General features: G+C 48.4%; 7 protein-coding genes; 2 read left to right on the top strand and 5 right to left on the bottom strand.

Moving 5' to 3' along the window:
- Positions 1-3,361: 3,361 nt before the first annotated feature.
- On the top strand, positions 3,362-5,220 carry RCC_04782 (related to dityrosine transporter; the record flags this gene model as incomplete). XM_023770059.1 has 5 exons in its annotated part: positions 3,362-3,706; positions 3,756-3,845; positions 3,940-4,172; positions 4,259-4,979; positions 5,050-5,220. 5 exons carry the CDS (start codon positions 3,362-3,364, stop codon positions 5,218-5,220), a joined length of 1,560 nt encoding a protein of 519 aa, XP_023625827.1.
- A 120-nt stretch (positions 5,221-5,340) lies between these two features.
- Positions 5,341-6,801, bottom strand: RCC_04781 (related to endo-beta-1,4-glucanase; the record flags this gene model as incomplete). XM_023770058.1 has 3 exons in its annotated part: positions 5,341-5,484; positions 5,541-5,896; positions 5,958-6,801. 3 exons carry the CDS (start codon positions 6,799-6,801, stop codon positions 5,341-5,343), a joined length of 1,344 nt encoding a protein of 447 aa, XP_023625826.1.
- Positions 6,802-8,226: 1,425 nt separating this feature from the next.
- On the bottom strand, positions 8,227-8,541 carry RCC_04780 (uncharacterized protein; the record flags this gene model as incomplete). XM_023770057.1 has 2 exons in its annotated part: positions 8,227-8,441; positions 8,493-8,541. 2 exons carry the CDS (start codon positions 8,539-8,541, stop codon positions 8,227-8,229), a joined length of 264 nt encoding a protein of 87 aa, XP_023625825.1.
- Positions 8,542-9,122: 581 nt separating this feature from the next.
- On the bottom strand, positions 9,123-10,094 carry RCC_04779 (uncharacterized protein; the record flags this gene model as incomplete). XM_023770056.1 has 5 exons in its annotated part: positions 9,123-9,376; positions 9,430-9,558; positions 9,613-9,712; positions 9,783-9,854; positions 9,915-10,094. 5 exons carry the CDS (start codon positions 10,092-10,094, stop codon positions 9,123-9,125), a joined length of 735 nt encoding a protein of 244 aa, XP_023625824.1.
- A 1,397-nt stretch (positions 10,095-11,491) lies between these two features.
- RCC_04778 (uncharacterized protein) lies at positions 11,492-12,994 on the top strand (the record flags this gene model as incomplete). The annotated part of the gene is made up of 1 exon (XM_023770055.1): positions 11,492-12,994. The coding sequence occupies one exon, from the start codon at positions 11,492-11,494 to the stop codon at positions 12,992-12,994; it is 1,503 nt and encodes a 500-aa protein (XP_023625823.1).
- Positions 12,995-17,088: 4,094 nt separating this feature from the next.
- Positions 17,089-17,499, bottom strand: RCC_04777 (uncharacterized protein; the record flags this gene model as incomplete). The annotated part of the gene is made up of 1 exon (XM_023770054.1): positions 17,089-17,499. The coding sequence occupies one exon, from the start codon at positions 17,497-17,499 to the stop codon at positions 17,089-17,091; it is 411 nt and encodes a 136-aa protein (XP_023625822.1).
- Positions 17,500-18,256: 757 nt separating this feature from the next.
- On the bottom strand, positions 18,257-18,859 carry RCC_04776 (uncharacterized protein; the record flags this gene model as incomplete). Its single annotated transcript, XM_023770053.1, has 1 exon — positions 18,257-18,859. The coding sequence occupies one exon, from the start codon at positions 18,857-18,859 to the stop codon at positions 18,257-18,259; it is 603 nt and encodes a 200-aa protein (XP_023625821.1).
- Between the last annotated feature and the right edge of the window lie 834 nt (positions 18,860-19,693).

Here is a 19,693-nt window from a genome sequence, read left to right as displayed (position 1 = left end):
TAGCTCTTACCGCTTTATACTAGAGGTCTAACGGCTAGAGCACTAGATTGCCTATAAGAACCTTATTAAATAGTTACGTAAGATGCTAGACTACTAGTTAGAGGAGACTACTATCCTAAGGGGAGGTAGGAAGTAGGAGGGATTTAAAGTAAACTCCGAGGCTATTATATAGACGTTCCTTAATTAGTGCGATAACGATTATAAACGTAAAGTACTTAAGGAGGYACTAGATAGGGTTATAGATCCGATCTTAGAAAAGGAGGAGGACGGGACTAGCTCTAATAGCGAGGATAACTACTAGTTAGATAAGGAGGAGAATCTATAGCACGTATAATAGTATATAAGCATTCCCTATATTATTCGAGGTTACTATCTTGCTTATATGCGCTAGTACAAACGTTCGGAGTCGCCCCTTATACGCTATATTAGTGCTAAAGGTGTAATCTCTATAGTATCCTTATAACAATCGTACGATCGCACCGTACAATTCGAACCTTTATATACTACCGCGGTATATAAAGCTATAAACGGGACCCTACTATCTCTACCCTCCCTCTATTCTTCGGTCTACGACTCGGCTACTACTACTATTATAGCTCCTATACGATCGCGATACCGTCTACGAACCCCGAAGCGCTTTATACGGAGGAACGATAGGTAATAAGAAGCAATAGAAGAAGCTATAGCCTCGAATATATATAGAGCGTAATAATTTTAATTACGGCGAAACCCTACGTAACGATATTAAGTGCCCTTTCTACGAGCTCTATAATCTAACGCCGCTAGTTATAAGTAGCTCTAAGGGCGTTGTATAGCGGGCTACGTAGCTACTAGCACGCTAGCCTCGCCTTAATAGCGCCGGAATCCCTYCTAGAGTTACCCCTATAGAGATTGCCTCTAATATAGAAACATCCGACTATAAGCTAGTTAGAATAGGCTAGAACTACGGCGATAACAATTACCTAAACAATACTAGTCTAAACAATAGGCGCTCGATAAATAAGCGCTAGCGGAAGATCGATACCGACTATATACGGAACCTACTAAAGACGGAGTACGACGCCGGTAACCTCCTAATTAGCCTTCGGCCTAAGGAACTAGCGGGAACGGCATCCGGCTCCTTTATATAGGTAAGGATAACTATTACTATTATTATTGCTAGGTACACGATATTACCTAAGGACCCCGATAGGATACCGAAGTTTTAAAACAAGAAGAAGGGTATATATATAGTTAGTTTATTGCTAGCGACTTCGTCGTTCTAGATACCGGTGTACAATCGCTAACTTTAATAGGGCAACCTTAAACTGTCTTAGTACCTAATTAGAAGTTCGATTATATAGCTGCTATAATGCAACTATTTAAGTATTTACTAGGTGTAAAGTTAGAGATCGATTACCCTAACAACACCCTTATATACATAACTAAGCAGTATAATAACCGTAATAGGCCTACTAAACTAGTATTTAAGGAATACGAAGGCTCGAGGCTCGCTCGTATCTTCCCGTAAGGAACGAAGAAGACGTATAGGGTGTTCTTAGTCTTTAAGCGGCCTAGCTAATACGATGTAGATAATTCCCTATTATACATAGCCGTAGCGGAAAAGAAGCTCGTTAAGGCTATAGCTAGGCTCTATAAAAAAGCTATCGCTAGTAATAACAAGAAGAAAAAGAAGAAAGCCCGATCGGAGAAGCCGAAGGTAGAGAAACCTATACGTATTACCTATATAATATACATCTAGTTGCTATGCTAATTCCTAATAGGCCTCCGACGACAACCTAGATAATATCGATGTTACCGCAACTACGGACGATAGCGACGAAAGCGACGCCTATCTTTTAGCGAACGTTATAGTTTATATACCCTTTCCTCCGTATAATAGTGCACCTACTAACGTACGTATAGGTTAAGCCCGAACTAGTAGTTAAGGAAGAACTAGTAGTTAAGGTAGAACCTACCGACGACCGCTAGAAGAAGGAGTTATTCCTTTAGAGACTAGAGTAATCTCGTATAGAGGTAAGTAGCTATAGTACTACCCTTTCTACCGTATAATAGATAATAATAATACATAGCGTTTCTCGGTCCTAGCTAAGTAGGGCGGAGGTTCTTTACGGACCCCCCCCCCTCCCTAAGGGGTTAGTTATAAGCGTAGCTGTTCTTAGATTTCCCTTACTTCCGAGCCTAGTAGTGCGCTACTAGCGGATCGTACGCGCAATCGATTAAAGCGCCGTTAAGAGTAGGGTATACGTTAACTGTAGATAGCGTTACTATCTAGAATTGTTAGATAGAGTTTATATAACACTTTTATCCGGTCCTTTAACGGACTTCCCTCTTAGTTAGTATATAACATAGCTTTCGAATTGTACTAGCGTTTACGATTTACGATATACTTATATCGCACCTTTGCCTTTTATCGTGTAGATTAAGCTATAGCTCTTAGAGGAACATACTACTATATAATATACACTAGTTTACGACATCTCTACACCTTAGCTTGCGCCTTCTTCTCTCTGCGCTTTATATAGGTAAATAGAAAAGAGATAAGCAATAGGTATAAGGCAACGCCTTTAGATAAAATTATAAGAGTGTCGATATACTAACGGTAACTAGAATAAATCTTTACGATACTATTATACAGCCTAGCACTCTTGCTATATCGAAACCTTATGTATAATACGATATAATAGCGTAGGAAACGCTGTAATACTCTAACTCCGGCGCCGAGGTAAAGCTAAGAGTAGTAGTGCATTCTGAAAAGCTATTTATGGGTTATTGCAGGGAAGTCGCTAAAAGACCACCGTAGCATAGGCCGTGATTTAGCACGAACATAGAAACATCTCACCACACATCGAGTCGGAAAAGCAGAGAAAAAAAGGTTTTGCCAAATCCTTCAACAGTGATAATGGCGTTGGGTCGTCCTCCCTTGGCCGACCTCGCCGCCGGTAACCGCGCTTGGCAGATAACAGCCACAGCGGCCAAGACACCTGCCCTCCCCACCGACCTCGGGGCGCGGCAAAATGCAGGTAGTATGTATGTGGGACAGAGTGGAACCAATCGATAACGGCCTGGTCGCGGCCAAGTCCTTTTTTCGCACCTCCCAGCAGGAGGAAGAGTCGTTCAATCGATCTTAATTCCGTGTCGATATCGGACGTTTTATACTACTACTACTAGAACTTTTCAAGCAGCAGGTTCCACCAGACTTTCACTTTGCGATTGGTTTGATATCTTCTCATCCTCTATTTAGTCTTGCTTCACTTGCCGCCTTTTGAGCCTTGCCTGTTTTGGTTTGACATCATCCTGATCAAATGGTACATCCACACTGAAAAAAAGAATAAAATTTGACATCAGCAACACATCAACCATGATGGAGAAAGAAACGAGACCAGCGATTGAGGATGTGGAAGGCCTATCAAGACAACCCTCTTCAACAAAAGACCATGAAGGCCAACACAAGACTACTGATGCAAGTCACAAAAGTGAAGCCGAAGCGGATGTTGAAAGTCAAAGAAACAACAGTCTTCAYCAAACACGCTCCCACATGTCCACCCATGATGCCACTCCGGTACATGATCAAGGTTATGAAGTAGGAGAGGAAGTCTATGACAAGTTCACGCCGAAGAGGAAGATTATGATTGTCTCGATTCTGAGCTTTTGTTCCTTTCTGGCACCAATGTCTTCGACGAGCATTCTCGCGGCTGCTCCTGAGGTACGTCCATTTGGAGATAGATGTGATTTGTTGGACTAACTTCGTGCAGGTCGTCAGCACATTCAACACCAGTGCTACACTTTTCAACATCAGTAACGCTCTGTACATGCTATTCATGGGTCTGTCGCCGTTGTTCTGGGTAAGTGCTTCTATTGACATTGTCGATCCAAACCCACAACCTGTGTAGTTAGTGAGACCACGGCATTCTCGATCTTGCTAACCCCAACACACAGGGCCCAATCGGTCAAGCATTCGGGAGAAAGAGGCCTCTCATTTGTGCAGCCATCACCTTTACAGCATTCAGCGTGGGCTCGGCTTTAGCCCCCAACATCGCCGCATACTTTGTCTTTCGCATGCTCACGGCCTTTCAAGGAACCGTCTTCTTGATTATTGGTGGGACTGCTATAGGTGATATTTACAAACCCAGAGAGCGAGGAACTGCTTATGCGTGGTTTATGAGCGGAACGTAAGTACATCAAAAGTGTGCAATCACTTACTTCCTCAACCCTCTCCATATTAAAGATCCATGCTAAAAGGGTGTGAAAAAAAAAGGTTGGTAGGTCCAGCACTAGGCCCCATGATAGGAGGAGTAATAGTCACATATGCCAGCTGGCGAGACATTTTCTGGCTCCAAACAGCACTCGCAGGCTTCGCTTCCATGGCATGCATGTTCCTCCTCCCGGAAACAATCCACAGCAAAAAATCCATCGAACTCATCGGCCTCTCCAAACCCGCCCAAGCAAAAAAACTTATCAAATGGATCAATCCCGCCCGCGTGGTATTCCTCCTACGATACCCAAATCTCATCCTAGTCGGACTCGCCAGCTCTTCTCTGGTATGGAATATGTACAGTCTCCTCACCCCAATCAGATACGTCCTAAACCCACGCTTCGGACTCGAAACCCCCCTCCAATCAGGTCTCTTCTACCTCGCCCCCGGAGTAGGATATCTCACGGGAACATTTTTCGGCGGCCGCTGGTCCGATTATTATGTTAGGAAATACACCAAGATTCGAGGTCAGAGGATTCCAGAAGATYGTCTCAAAGCTACTTTACCGGCCATGGGGATTGTTATCCCGGCTTGTATGGTTATTTATGGATGGTCGATTGAGAAGCGAGTCGGAGGGATTCCTTTACCGGTTATTGCGATGATTTTTCAGGGTGTTGCGCAGTTGTTTTGTTTTCCTAGTTTGAATAGTTATTGTCTGGATGTCATGCAGAGTCGAGCTTCGGAGGTTGTGGGGTTGAATTATTTTGTGCGGTATCTTTTTGGTGTAAGTTGGACTTTTTCCCCCCTACAGAATATATATATCTTGATGATGATGCTAACTTTTTCAACGTTAGGCTCTTGGAAGTGCGCTTGTGTTGCCAATCATTGCTGCCATTGGAGTCGGCTGGTTCAGCACCATTTCGGCGCTGTTTGTGTTTTTGGGAGCTGTGGGTACCTGGATGGTTTCTGTATATGGGAGACAGTGGAGAGATGCGATTGATCAAGGCGTGGAACCCGAGAATTGATGTTTATGACGATGACGGAAAAAGTTCATACAGTAATTCTATACCCCTTTTATTCGCCCACAGCTAGGTTTTGGCGGAATCGTAGTACCGCCGCCTTTAATCAGATAAATTCTTCCCACGTCATATACGTCGTAAATTCGTCGCAATGTACTGCATAGCCTGTCCTTCTAACTTTGAGGCTTTCATCAACTTTTGCAAGCTGGCAAGACGCCAATCCTTCACAGGCGTCTTCCAATCATCCATCAGCAGACCATAGGACTCAATCTAGACTCTCAATCAGCATGTAATACTTTCACCGATGATCACAACCAAAAACTCACATCATTATTCTCCGGCTTCCTAGGATTCAAAGCCCAATATCCCCAATCAGCATCATAAGAAGTGAGACTCTTCATCAAGGACTCCCAATAATGGCGAGCCCCTTGGTCATCAGCATCTGAGTTTGTACCAAACTCTCCGACCCACACGGGAGCGATGTCGTTGTCGAGCAGATAGCCCCATTTGCGATGCATATCTTTGGCAAAACTCTCGTAGGGGCGTTTGCTGTATGGTACCGAAGGGATGGAGCCCCAGCCGCTCCAGCTGTAGACGTGGGCGCTGTATACCAGACGATTGGGGAGGGATAATTCCACTGGTCTGGCTTTCGCTCCTGAGCAATCGTTTGCGCTGCTCGTGCCTGGGAGAAATCAATCAATATTAGAGGGAACTTTTCTTAGATGCTTCTTCTCCCGGCATACCTTCAACAATCATCAACCAATTTGGCTGCATTTCCAACAACGCCTCGCTAGCTTTCTCAGCGGCAGTAGCCCAACTATTCCACGTCATGGTACCCCAGAGTCCTCGAGGTTCATTTCGTAAATCCGCACCCACAACCAGCGGATTGTCTATAAACGGCCGCATGATCGTCTGCCAATTGGCAATCCAGCTTTCGGTTGTTTGCTTTATTTTACAGAATCCAAGATGATCATTCTTCCACGAGGAATCACAGAGATTGAATCCATCACACCAATGTGCATTGGTGATGTGGTCGTTGATTATCACCGCCAGACCGGCTTTTGTTAGACTTTCGACGCAGGCGTTGAAGACATCCAGTGCTCTCGGTCCGGTAATGTCATTATTTTTCTGAAGGTGTAATTCTTTATGAGGTTGCTTGAGGTCGTAGTCATCGAGAAGATCCAAATTCGCGGCGATGAGTTCTACAGGGATAATGCGATTCTCCATGACCATTTGGTCGGAATAGGGAAATCGCACAGAGTTGAATCCCATGCTGCGTATCGTCGCTGCAATCTCGTCTCGATGTCTGATATCCAGTCCACCGGCGACATGGAAGATGTCGGATGCACCATACCAGTTGATGGAAGCTAATTTCACCCTCTGACCATCATTGTCCACTATGTATCGTCCGGAAGTGCGGAGTGGTGGCGCCAGGACCAAAGGGGCAGCAGCTCGCGTGTCATTATTTTCGAAATCCTCCAGTACAGTCGGATGAAACTGCGCTTGATCTGAGGGAACAGAGTGTAAGCTGTAGAAGACCACGGTAGCAATTAATAGTGAGGCCAGTAAAATTGCTTTTCGAAACATTGTGAAGCCAAGCTGGAGTGGTAGGGAGAGGAGGAGGTGATTGTGAAAAGAACAACAACAACAAGAAGCAAAAGACAAGCAATGTAAAACACAAAAAAACAGACGACGTGGCGCACAACGGGACGAGACATGATCGCGAGTCTTATTATCAATAATCCTTCTCCGCGGCCTTCCGAATGGAACGGCATGCACCTCAGGTTTCGTGCCTGCCTGCCTGACACGCCAATGCCAAGGCCCACGCGATAAAATCGATCTGCATAGAGGCACACGACCACATACCGAGTTCAGCCTCGCGTGAAACCGATGGTGCCATTTCTCAAATTCTCATCAGACCCGAGGTTATCGCTTGATGAAAGGACGTTTCCCGAGGGCGAGATGGTATCGTCAAAGCAGGCCCTCGAATGAGACCTTGGGGAAAGAAAGAGCTTGGCGTGAGAAATCCCCTCGATGATGCTCGTCCTGCGGGCGACGCGGAGGATTATGATGCCACCGGGTGCTTGGAAGATCCGGGAAGCCGAGGGATGAAGCTTCTTCAAACTTGCATGCATTAGTTATTTAGATGGGACAGGCGGAGGCGATTGAAGGGGACGGGCGGAGTTAAGCACCTTACCTACGTTAGCATGAGCTCATTGGTTTGTTGGCGGGTGACTTGTGGTTATGGTGGCGAATCGGAAGGAATGGTTCTTGCGGCAGTTGTGTGTAAAGTTGAAGAGTTGCCAAGAAGGAAAAGCTGTTGATTTCAAGCTGTCATTCACCTCACGCCAAATCAGATTATGATGCTGCTACCCCTTGACCTTATTATGCGGTTGCGACAGAATACCGCACGCCCGACAACAGCGAAAGGTACGATGTTTGTAGTGTTGATAAGGTACTGCCGAGTCAGTGGTCTGTGATATTACCATGACTGCCATAGCGAGGCTGCCCCTTGGTAAACATACCCTTGCAGAGGGCAATAAAGGGGTAAATAAAAGTGTTCCGGGATACTTATACTAAAAGCTGAGATAAAGATGCCAAAGGAAAATCAGAGCATGAAATCAAGTCTTCATTGTTGTCGGATTTGAAAGTACGGCATAAGATTTCAACTGCTATCACACAACCTCCTCTTTCGTCCTATTCTTACTGCTCTTCCGACTCTCATCGCTCCCTAAACTAGAAAGAGACGTATTACTGCYCCAATCATCCTCATCACTGCTCACATCAATCGTATCAACATGCATCTCCTTATGATCGCTGACAATTGCCCCTTTCTCAACATCCTTCTCATTCAGCTGTGCAGGACTATTCGCATCCACAACTTCCTGCTCTTCTTTCCTCACCAAACCTTCATCTTTAACAAAAGCACTAAGCAAGCCCGCAAAGCCCGCAGCGGGACAACACCATATAAACACAGCCCTACTCGCTTGAGCGTATGCATTGGATATAATCTCAGCATCCCCAGCAGAGAAATTCGAGAGATCCGGAATCGCAAAAGGACTTTTGGCCACCGACGCGAGAGTTTCGGGTAGGGAGCCTCTGAGAACATTCGAGAGGATGGTGGAAGAGACTGCTAGTCCTACGGCACCTCCTGCGGATCGTAGGAAGTTGCGGTTGGATGTTATTACTGCGCGTTGGGATTTGGGACAGTGGGCTTGTATTGCGACCTGTAGAGGGGTTAGAATGGCTGTTCTCTGGGGGGATGATGAGCGACGCACTAGTGTTGGTTGGAATATACAACCTGGGGAGGTCATGCAAGGTTAGCATAATTCGACTCGATTATGGAGGAGTTGGATATGACTGTACCTGCACCTATGAAGCGTTAGCAAACAACATGCACTTGTCGTAGACGAGACTTACCAATTCCAGTCAGCACCAAGAAGCAGACGACTAGTCCAAGGTTGATGATAGWCCGATCCGAAAGTATCAGCAAACCAAGACCCAGTGTCCACATCCCGAATCCAGCCCGAATGACTTCCCCATAGCGATTGAATTTCGAAATCAATAAACCCGCACATGTCGATGCGATCGATGTGGAGATTCCAAGAGGTAATAATAGTAGACAAGCTGAAATCAGAGGACTAATACCTCGTACGTTCTGAAAGTAGAGTGGGACCTTGCAACCGTCAGCGTCGGATGGCTTATTGTGAAGCTGCACTTACAAAGAAAAGATAGGAATAATAAGTCATCCCAACCAAGAAACTCTGTACAAGCATAGCAGCCACCGCTTTTGTCCGAAACAACGACAATGGCATCATCGGAAGTTCAGCCCATTTCCATTCGACGAGAATGAAAATGATCAGACACGCTCCACCCACCACGAACATGGTGATGATCATTGCAGAGTCTCAGGGAGAACCAACGTGTCCGCCCATGGAAGTTGGAATGAGCAGTAAAATCACCGCTGCACTTCCGAAGAACAGACCGAGTAGATCAATCTTCGCGAGAGTCTCTTTGACATTCATCTTGGGCATGGTGGATGGAAGCCAGAAATAACTCGCTACACAGGATAGCATGGCCAGTGGAGAAACCAGGTAGAAGACGCCTCTCCAGGTGGAGTGAACAGCGAACCCGGAAGCAAGGAGAGGCCCGATCGCGTTCCCTGGGAATCGTCAGCTGTTTTGCTCTGGAATATCGACTGGTGACCTTACTTACCAATTCCCACGCTCGATCCTAGAACTCCTTGATACTTTCCTCTGTCTTTCAGTGATACCACGTCGCTAACGACCATAAGTATCAAGGAAGCAGCACCGCCGTTTGCGATTCCTGCCAGACCGCGAAAGACTGGGGTTGTGTTTAGTATAATTCCGCTGTCATCGACTCTTCGGGAGACTGTACCGTAGAGCATAGTCGAGTTGACGGCAAGAGCGCAGGCCAAGTCACTTAAAGAGAGCAAGAATAAAGCAGACAAAAGCATCGCTTTCCGGCCGAAGAGGTCCTGAACATACGTATATATTAGAAGGTGAGGTTCAAGTCAAGGATTTTTGATCATGAGAGATTGATCATACCGACAAACGACCATAAAGCACCTGAAAGACTGTGTTGGCAATTAGAGCAGATGTCCCCGCCCATGATATAGACTTTGGGAAAATATTAGCTGATGATAGCAGCTCTGTCGACTTTCAAAATCAGATACTAACTCCCTGGGCATTGAGATCCTTTCCCATGGATGGCAACAGGACTCCGATACTGCTCTGATCGATGGAACAGACCATTAGGGATAGAGACATGATAGCGTAGAGAACCATCAAGTCTCGGAATCCCAAGAGGTTCGTTTGATCGTGAAGCTTTGCTTCTGCGTTCTCTTGTCTTTTGCCCATTATTGTAGTTGATGTTCGCATCGATGGCTCGTCCCTCTACTGTAGTGAGGGAGAAGGTGTATAGGGTGAGAGCCATCGTCATATCTGTCTGGCTTGGGTTGAGTTTGGAGCTTAAGCACATTGACCATCACTTTGGCAGGGAAAGATGGAGGAGGAGGAGAGGGAGGGAGGACAAGTATAGACTTGGCTTTGACAAAGGACCTACATCGTCGTCCACGATACAACGGTGTGCTTGGAATGAGCCAGAGTCAAAGTGCTGGTGGCGATAAGGCATCGCTCGCCGCAGGTTTGTCTGGCCTGCCATCTTCAGCCGCATCGATCGATTCCAGTYTTGTTGACGCAACAGTCTCAAGGTAGTAAAGGACTACAGTCGACCACATCGTGCATAGTTACTCCTTCAATGGCATCTCGATCAGAATTCTTGATATAAGTGCAGGCCATCCCAACGCAGAGCGAACTCGTAGAGTTCACGGGGCCGACCAATGCTTGATGCTTGCTTTCGTCCAGATATATGCCACATGCAGAACTGCCGATGCCCCATGCGTACATCTATAACGGACGAACCCAAGGGGATGTCCAAGGATAATGCCGAAGCGTCGTGGAGTCAATTCTCGTTCTGGATCTGGCCTTGCCACTTTAAGATCTTTTGAAGACTTGAAGCCAGTATCGTTCACATGGTTCGGGCTCCCAACTCTTTTCTCCACAAGCTAGTACCATCAGAGACGCCGACATCATCGATGGTCCCGAAAAAGACAATGCTTACAATAGCACCATGGATAGCCTAGAAGCCTTGCAAAGTCGTATCGATCGTGTCGGCCCAGCCGCCATTTACCGGCCGGATGTCGATGATGCTAATCGCACGGCGGCGCACCTTCTTCCTGACGATGAATCTTCCAGAGAGGTGGGAAGTCTGCATGGCCGCGCTGCCGGATACATGTAAAGTACCTTGCCTAGGTACATGTATGTACAGAGTGTGGCCCGCATACAGGAATCACGCTAAAGAGACAGGGAGGTTTTCATCCAATATGCGCACTCCATTCTGTCGACAATTCACGCGGATTGGATCGGAATTCCCGCTCAGATTCCTGTATGCACGACTGGGGGGCTGTAGGCAGTCGACTTCATTGCCAAGCTTTACCGACGTCATAGAGGAAGGATCATTCAAAGCTTGTCGAGGAAAAGCTTCTTGTCCTTGCAGGGCATTGGCCTTCGTCTCTCGGAACTTCCCATGCAAGTCATCCCCTCAGGCACTACAGTACAGTACCTTACATGGGATGTCAAAGTAACAGGCACAAATGACATACTTTGCTGGGGGGTAGAGTAACCTCATCTCATCACTCTTCAAATCTTGTTTTCCCAAAAATCTTCACCCACATGCATCGATCACGATCCGTACAATGCTCGTCACTATAGCCTGGTGGGCGTGCACAACGTTCATTTCCCTCGCCATCGGAAATATCATTCGCAAGACCTTCTTCACCCGCATCCAATTGCCGGGCCCCGTGCAGGCTCCATGGTATAAACGCCTCTTCCTCGAGCCTGATCCCCGACAAATCGCCACTTGGGCCATCACCGTCCCGAATAAAGGCTTGATACGCTACCATGGAATCCTGAACCAAGAGCGAATTCTGGTCACCTCCCCTCAAGGAGTCCGAGATATCCTCACCACCACCCAAACGTATGCCTTTCAGAAAACCGAGGCATCCAGGACGATTTTGCGATCGATCCTCGGAGATGGTCTGGTCGTTGCAGAGGGTCAAGCGCATAAACTTCAGAGAAAATTGCTGCAGCCTGCTTTTAATGTCCGTCAAGTCAAGGGCTTGTATCCACTTTTCTGGAGCAARACCATCGAACTGATCAACCTGCTGCGTGAGCGGTCTGGCGACGAGGACATCAATCTGAATGATTTGATCAGCCGTGCTGCCTTGGATATCATCGGCATAGGTGGTTTGGGTCTAGATCTTGAGAATCTTGCCGGTCACTCGGATCAATTCTTCCAAGCATACATGCAAGCTGCTAGACCCAGTCCCACGGCGYAGAAATTGAGATTCTGGGCCTCGATTCTCCCTGAGTACATGCTCAACCTGCTGCCCTTGAAGCGGCATGCAGAACTTAAAGGCGCCAGCAATGCGGTGCGGCATCTGATCAGCGCTGCTGTTGCAAAGCGGCGACAAGCCGCGACCAGTAGCACTGACAAAGACATTCTCAGCATCCTCCTCAATACTGGAGCTATAGAAGAAGATATCGATGTCCTCTCCAACCAAGGAATGACATTTCTTGGCGGAGGGCATGATACCGTCAGCCAGACGATGTTGTGGGCAATCTGCGAATTGAGTAAACATCCCGAGATGCAAGAAAAATTACGAGGAGAGATTCGAACCATCATCCCAGACTTCTCCATCACAGATACTATTCCTCCTCCTCCGATGATAATGAAAATTCTAGAACGCCTGGAAACTCTACCACTCCTCACAGCATTCTGCAACGAGATCTTCCGCTTCTACGCCGCGATACCCAATCTCGACCGCGAAGCTCTGTCACCCGTCGTTGTAAATGGGATGAAATTTCCCAAAGGCACGACATTCATGATATCAATCGGTGGTCTGAATCGTAATCCCCAGCTCTGGCAAGAAGACCCTTTAGTATTCGACCCGACCAGATGGTTGAGACACGGTAATGGGGGTGTCACAACCAGAGAGGGCTTCCTAGCTTTTGGAAGTGGGCCGAGGGCTTGTATAGGGGAGAAATTTGGACGGGCGGAAATATCGGTTTTGCTGGCGGGGCTTGTTGGGAATTTTGAGATGGAGTGGATAGGGGATGGAGCTCCGCGAGTGGCTTTTGGGGGGGTGGTTAGAATGGTTGAACCGCTTGCTGTTCGATTCAAAACTTTGGATTCGTGATTAGGGGGGAATGGAATGGAATTTGAGTAATTGTTCGTGGTGTTGATACATACTCACTAACCTCACGCACCTACACATTGTAGCCCTGCTTGGAAGTCAACTCGCGAGAGGGATTAATGACCTCGTCAGTTGCGGCCAGAACTTTGACCATCCTCATCAACTAAATCGCCCTCTAATTCCCCTCGAACACCTCCGTCATCAACAAAGTGTATCCGTGCTATCGCCAGACAGAACACACACTCTCTTCTTCTTCTTCTTCTTCTTCCCCTCCTCGCTGCTTACATTGCCAAAATGTCTCGAAAAGCTCAGACACACGCAAACACCTTGTCCAAAAGACCCGTGTGGGATGCCCTAGATGTCTTTAGACTCTTTAGCAAAGGCCTACTAGAGCGCTACCACTTTGGATGCGCTGCATGGTACGAATCAGACTTGAGCCCAGCAGCCGCAGAGATTCGAAGATAGGCACACAAGAGACAGAGCGAGGAAGTGCGTGTTTCGCGACCGGACAAGACGGCGGCTTTCACATTCCAGGGCATTTAACAGGCGCCAAAGACAATTTGCAAGGGGACGAGAGAATAATGCATTCTATGCACAAAGGCGTCTACTTAGTGGACTTTGGGAGGAAGAGCGAACAGCCTCACAAATGGAAATGTGTCGAAGATGATGGACACATTGACAGATAGGGGAAAGATGCTAGCGTTGTTCGCGAACATGATTGAACTTTGGACCCGTTGAACACATGCGAGCTTTTCAGAGGCCAGTTCGCAGAGTTCTATCAACGACGCTTGAAGCAAGTGATGTAGTGACATACACGATGGATTCTCACGACGAGGAAGAACAACAACAATGGGAAAAAAAGGAAAAGAACCGGGTCGCCTCGAAAAAATACCGAAACAAGAACAAGGCCACCGCTGCTACCACCACCACGCCTCAGGCTTCAGGCTTCAGCTACCATGTCATACGAAGCGCCGCCCGACTGGTCTTTCTTTCGAGACTGTCGTTTCGTAGTTGATCAGCGACGTTAAGACATCCAAAAGTCTCGCGCTATGCACCTGGATCGAGATCTGGAGGGCCGCTGTAGAAAACGATGGAGACTCTGTCGATGCGCTGGACGTACTTCGTGAGGTAGAGGGAATGTTTCCTGGACTTGTCTCGGAGCTGGTTAGCGCTATCAATTACTGTGACCGCGGTCAGGCTCGCGCAAAGGGGATAGAGAAAGAGAATGTATGGAGAATGGGTGTGCTAGAGATGTATGTATGCCGTTTACGGGCAAGGGTTTGGCCGGTGGGTAGTCTTTTAGCGTTGGACGCACTAGAGAGGAATGTAGAGTGCGTCGATGGGATGAAGTCGTCGTCGCCGCTCTGGAGAGTACGAGAAGTAAGAGGGTTGGGAGGTAAGAAGGGGAGTTCGAGGTTGGGTATCTCCGAGTCTACGCTATTCCATCGGCGGCTTGTGATATGGGTTACGCATTCTCTTGACGATAATCAGCCCTGGATGTCTTTGTAATCTTTAGTAAGGCATACCAGAGCGCTACCGCTTTGGATGCGCGAGTACATGCAGCACGAATCGGACTTTAAGGTGGCAAACGCAGAGAATCGGCCGTTACATATCTAAGGGAATGATTAAGCAGCCTTGGATATGCAAAATGATGGAGTTCCTCTACGATGTCCGTCTCGAGCTATACTAAGTGTTACGTGCTCATATCACAAAGGCCTTCACTCGTAGCAAGGCCTCTTCCTAGAATGCAGGTTATTATTACACCTACGATACTAGTAGCAGATTTTCTCGGCAAGTTCTATGAATATATAGATATCAAGGCTTACGGGTTCGAGGTAATCAATATCCACGAGGGGACAAACACAACAAAGCAGAACTCTGAAATGCAAAATAGGGGTAGTAGGCTTGACCGAGGAATTTGAAGATACAAGAACAAGGAAGGCCACGGTGTTCGAAATCCGACGACTCATCGTAGCGGCCTGGTCCTAGCCTAGAGACAATGCCTTCCTTCATATGCTAGACGCTTGCTCTAGCTAGTGTCCCTGTGAAGGCGGAGTCTAAATACTTACCTACACGGATAAACGACTGCCTTTAGAAACATCTCATCTTTATATCCCTTTAATAGCCTACCGAAGCTAAGTCAATAGTTTAAGAGCCCTCCCCCCTTCCTGAAATACAAGTATAGGAACTTTAACATTGACGAGAATGGGATCGAACATTTTCTTTTCATTCGTACTGGCGTTATCGTAGAGAGCACTCTCATTTATTTTCCAGCAGATGACATTTCCAAGCGCCGAGTAGCATCGCGAATCGCTGCACGCTGTCCGTTTCTACATGTATCGCTATGGCGGTAGCGAGCGAGGTATTGAATTCGTGCACATGTGGGCCACTCTTCCGCCAGTCTTCRCTAAACAGCACTTCCCTGAGATGGAAGATCAGTGTGTCGAGGTTGAGAAGAGCGTCAGTCTTACGGGCAGGCCGTGCTGATCTTCGCGGCACGGAGTATTCATCGCCAGAGCTTTGGACATTTGAATCATTCATCGGGATAATATATCCTCATTCATACCCATAATATCTCAAGACCTCGCTCTCTTCAGGATCGACGATTCTAAGCCTGCTAGAACCATTTCTACCGGCAGAGTGGCCTAGCAATTGGTCAAGACAGAAGTTCCGGGCACTGGTCTTGTTGATAATTTCTGATATCGACAGCTCCGTTCACCGCACCGAAGGTTTGAAACAATGTAGTGAGGTGTCTCGATTCCAAGATCTGTATCGAGCCTTCGAGACAGGCTATGAGGAGCTTCCAGGAATGTGCGACACAGCAATGCTTGGGGAGCTGGGTAGGACAGTCTGAATTAAAACGATCACGTTCTCGACACCAACCCTACGACGGTGGACAAGACTGAAGTTCACCATATCTACCGTCAATTCAACCAGGTCAAATTCTTGATCAAGTGTGAGGCTGTCTACCAGTGGGTCTTCGCCAGGTCATACAGGCTTCCTTGCTTCTGGGCTACTCGACAGATCCGGAGAACAACCTCACAGGATCCACAAGTCGGCGCCATTGAAAGGCTTCTAGATGTCTTGCAAGGGATTCCAGGCATGCCATTTGGCATATATGGCGAGAAGGGACGCCAAGCCTTTCCCATAGCCCACGGCAACGTCCTAATCAGATGGACATAGATGGTTGACAATCGTCTTGCACGACGTGGGGGGATCGAGCAATAGGCCCAAGAGCGAAAACTTGGTTATGGATCAATATCGGTGACGCTGCCGCATGTTAGTGAGTCAATCATCGAACATATCGAACGGGAGAACTTTTAGAGAGATGGTAAAAGGAGACAGTCTTGCATGGAAGTCTATGGCTTCAGACTCAATCACACATTTGCGGCTCTCGGGGCCTGTGGAGGACTGATATCGCATCCAGAGCTGTCGATATGAGTACCATCCATCGAGACGAGACACCCTCAGTGACGTCTCAAAGCCTTGTTCTCTATACAATCGACGACTCTGGAGCTACTAGAACATTTGCTAGCAGCAGAGTAGTCCGTCATTCAACGGAGAGGGCAATGGAGTGCGCTGTTTTGTCGTGGGTTTCTCATATCGACAGCTCTGATCGTATCTGCTGCAGTACACTGATGAGCAGGAGTGCGAAGAGGTGCGAAAAGGTCCCCTAATGCTCACGAGTGAAGAACCACCAATGTCCGCCAATGAATGGCAACATCGTCGAATGACTTGGAATGGCCTGCGGTATTCGTCGAGTGACGGCATCACCGTCAATAGAGCTTTGGATCTTCCTGCGAGCAAAGATGGTACTGTTACATCTCACCCTTGACAGCAACCAGATGATCCGCTGGATATGCGCAATCGACTCTGGGTATGGTCGCTACATCTACCGCCTGTGTCTATTAACAGCGATCAGCAAAGGGTATCTCCATGTGAACACGAGTTCAGACACTTCTAGCGAACTCTCCATTGCCAGAGTTGAGGGTGGTATCAGTGGGGAAAGATACAAGGTCATTGTGTCACCTGGAAGTCTGCGCCGCTTCCTACACCGCATATTCAATATGATCGCTCTGCTATCTCACGTTGCTCACCTAGAGCTCAATTTCTGATAGTTTCTGGCGCGACACAGCTCTCTGCGATAGACTTGACACTGGAGGTCTCATCGCCGGCATCCCGGCACACCACTCTACACGGCGCTTAGCATCCTCCGCGGCTTCCTTGGCATCTACAATTGCCTTCTCATCAGCAGCCTTGAGCGCATTTCTCTTGATAATGGTCTTGATGAGCGTGCGGATCTTAGTCTTCAGCTCGTCGCTCATAGCCATCACTCCAGAAACATCATCAGCCCAGATGCGGTTGTCGGCGCAGTTCTCGTTGACTTCCTTCGCGGACTTGTACTCCTCATGAGTCTTCTTTGCGAGTTCGGCAAGCGCTTGAGTCTCGAGTGGATCCCAAAGGTCGCGGGGCGCATCGAGGTGGTCGAACTCCTTGGGAAGTTCCATCTCGACGACACAATCTACCTTGCGGAAGTAGTCGTGAAAGGCATCAAGTGCTTTGCTGCGAATCTTCTCGCCGTCCTTGTTTTACTTGCTGTAGCCTTCCTTCTTTGGCTCTGCCTTGAGGTTGTCGCCGAACTTCGTCTTGCTCTTCTCTGCATCTGCATTGCTCTTGTCATCAGATTTGGCGTTAGTGGACTTCGCACCATTACCATCGGCGTTTTCTGTGGAGTGCTCGACAGCATTGTCTGCGGCGGGGTCGACGGTGGAGGGCTCATCATCAGACTTGAGCTCGGTGTTGTTGGACTTTGCAACGCTCTCGTCGTTGGACTGGGCACCAGCATTGTCTTCTTCAGATCCTGCTTCGAGCGCGCGAACATCAGACTCGGCGGCCGTAGCCTCGGCATTGATCTCACTTCAGTGATCAACCCAGCAAAACGCYCCTCCCTCATCAGTCCCATGAACGCCAAGATAGCTGTCCGCGCACGGGTGGCAAGGACACACACACGAGCGCTTGTCTTCAGGAAACCCATTCCACGGCTGTCGAGAGATTGGATTGTGAGGTCGATAATGCTGATGTTGCATTCAGTGCCGATTGCGCTGTCGATGGTGAGAATGCGAGGACGCACGCACGGGCGCTTGTCTTCAGTAAACCCATGTCACGGCTGTCGAGAGATTGAATTGTGAGATCGATAATGCCGATGTTGCATTCAGTACCGAGTGCGCTGTCGATGGTGAGAGTGCGAGGAAGCATTGCGGTGGTTCAACCCTGCGTGCGGAGCTGGGTGAAAGCAGAAGTGTACATCCGAAGCTGACGCTTGTATGGCACGAGTAGCGAGACCTCCTTCTCCACGTCCTCACCAAACTTGTCGTGAAGGGTGGTGCCCTTGATCAAGCTCATGATGGTGTAGAAGGCGGCATAGTTGCCTTTGGAGCCTGAGGCGGTCTGCCGCATGGAGTCTAACGGGACGTTCACCCACGTGAGCCACTCCTGTTGAGGTGTCAAGACGACTTCCTTCTCATGGCCGGGTATCGTACGGACCATGTCGTTCCACCATACTGGAAGCGGAAAAGTCTTGTCGGTCTTTGACTTGATCTTCTCCTCGTAGAAAATCTTGTTGGCAGGCTCCCAGAGGACCGAAGACATGCGCGATTGCTCTTGAAGCAAGATTGACGGGAAGTCAGCCATCTGAAGGCGCTCCATGAGAGACGTTCGCAGCTGTGCGCCAAACTCGTTCATGCCAGGGTGGTCTGAATTGAACGTCTTGAACACACCCATCACGACGGGACCGAGCTGCTCTGGGTYACCGTAGATGGCGGTGGAGACGATGCGGCTGGTCCAATTTCCGACTGCCTGGGCGATCATGAAGGATGCCTCGATGGCATTGAACGCATCATCGGACTCATGCCAGACATTGCGCTTCTTGTCGTGTGCCCAATGTTTGCGATTGTCGTCAGATGCGCACTTCGACAAACGCGGAGATCAACACATCGGCGTTGGCCAGCACCTCAGCTTGCGACGATATCATTAGTCAGGTGGATATAAGGCGGCCCTTCCTTCAGCCCTTGCGTGCATGTGTATATCGGTTGTATCGTCGACTGAGGTCGCAGCAACGGTTGCAGTATCGGCTGCGGGAGGCGCTGGTGCTGCCGGTGGGAGTCGCTCGTGCAGAGGATGCTCTGAAAGCTCCTTGAAGAATTTGGCGACGTACGCAAACATGTCGACCTTGGCGGGATATTCTGGGTGGTTCTTCGGACTGCCATCCGCATCGACGCCGTCGACAAACTGACACAGGTTCACGATACCCTTCTCGGCGTGGTCCATGATATGGGACTCCACTGCGTAGCGCGAGCGACCACGGCGCTTCTTCCGATCAGTCTCGCTTTGACCCAGCAACAGTGCGTTCAGAGCCGCCTCAGTAGCGTCCATCTCGAACGTCTTCTTCGCTGGCGATGTGCCCTTCTTCACAGCCTCCTCAGCTGCTAGCTGTCCGACTGTCAAGGCGTTAGCGTAGGTGCGGACGGGAATCACATGCGAGAACCTCGCGACGATGGCGTCCAAGAGCGTGTCGCAGACCGCGTTGCACTGGCTGGTGTCAAGGACGTAGTCACCACCTGTAAGAGTAGCAGTCAGATTGGCGCAGATGAGGAGAGTCTTGCCCGGCGGTGAGCATGCGCTTGTCGGCAATGACCAGTTGCT

Source organism: Ramularia collo-cygni (assembly GCF_900074925.1).
Source record: "Ramularia collo-cygni strain URUG2 genome assembly, contig: RCC_scaffold06, whole genome shotgun sequence".
Lineage (NCBI taxonomy): Eukaryota > Fungi > Ascomycota > Dothideomycetes > Mycosphaerellales > Mycosphaerellaceae > Ramularia > Ramularia collo-cygni.
This window is presented reverse-complemented; position numbering and strand designations above follow the sequence as displayed.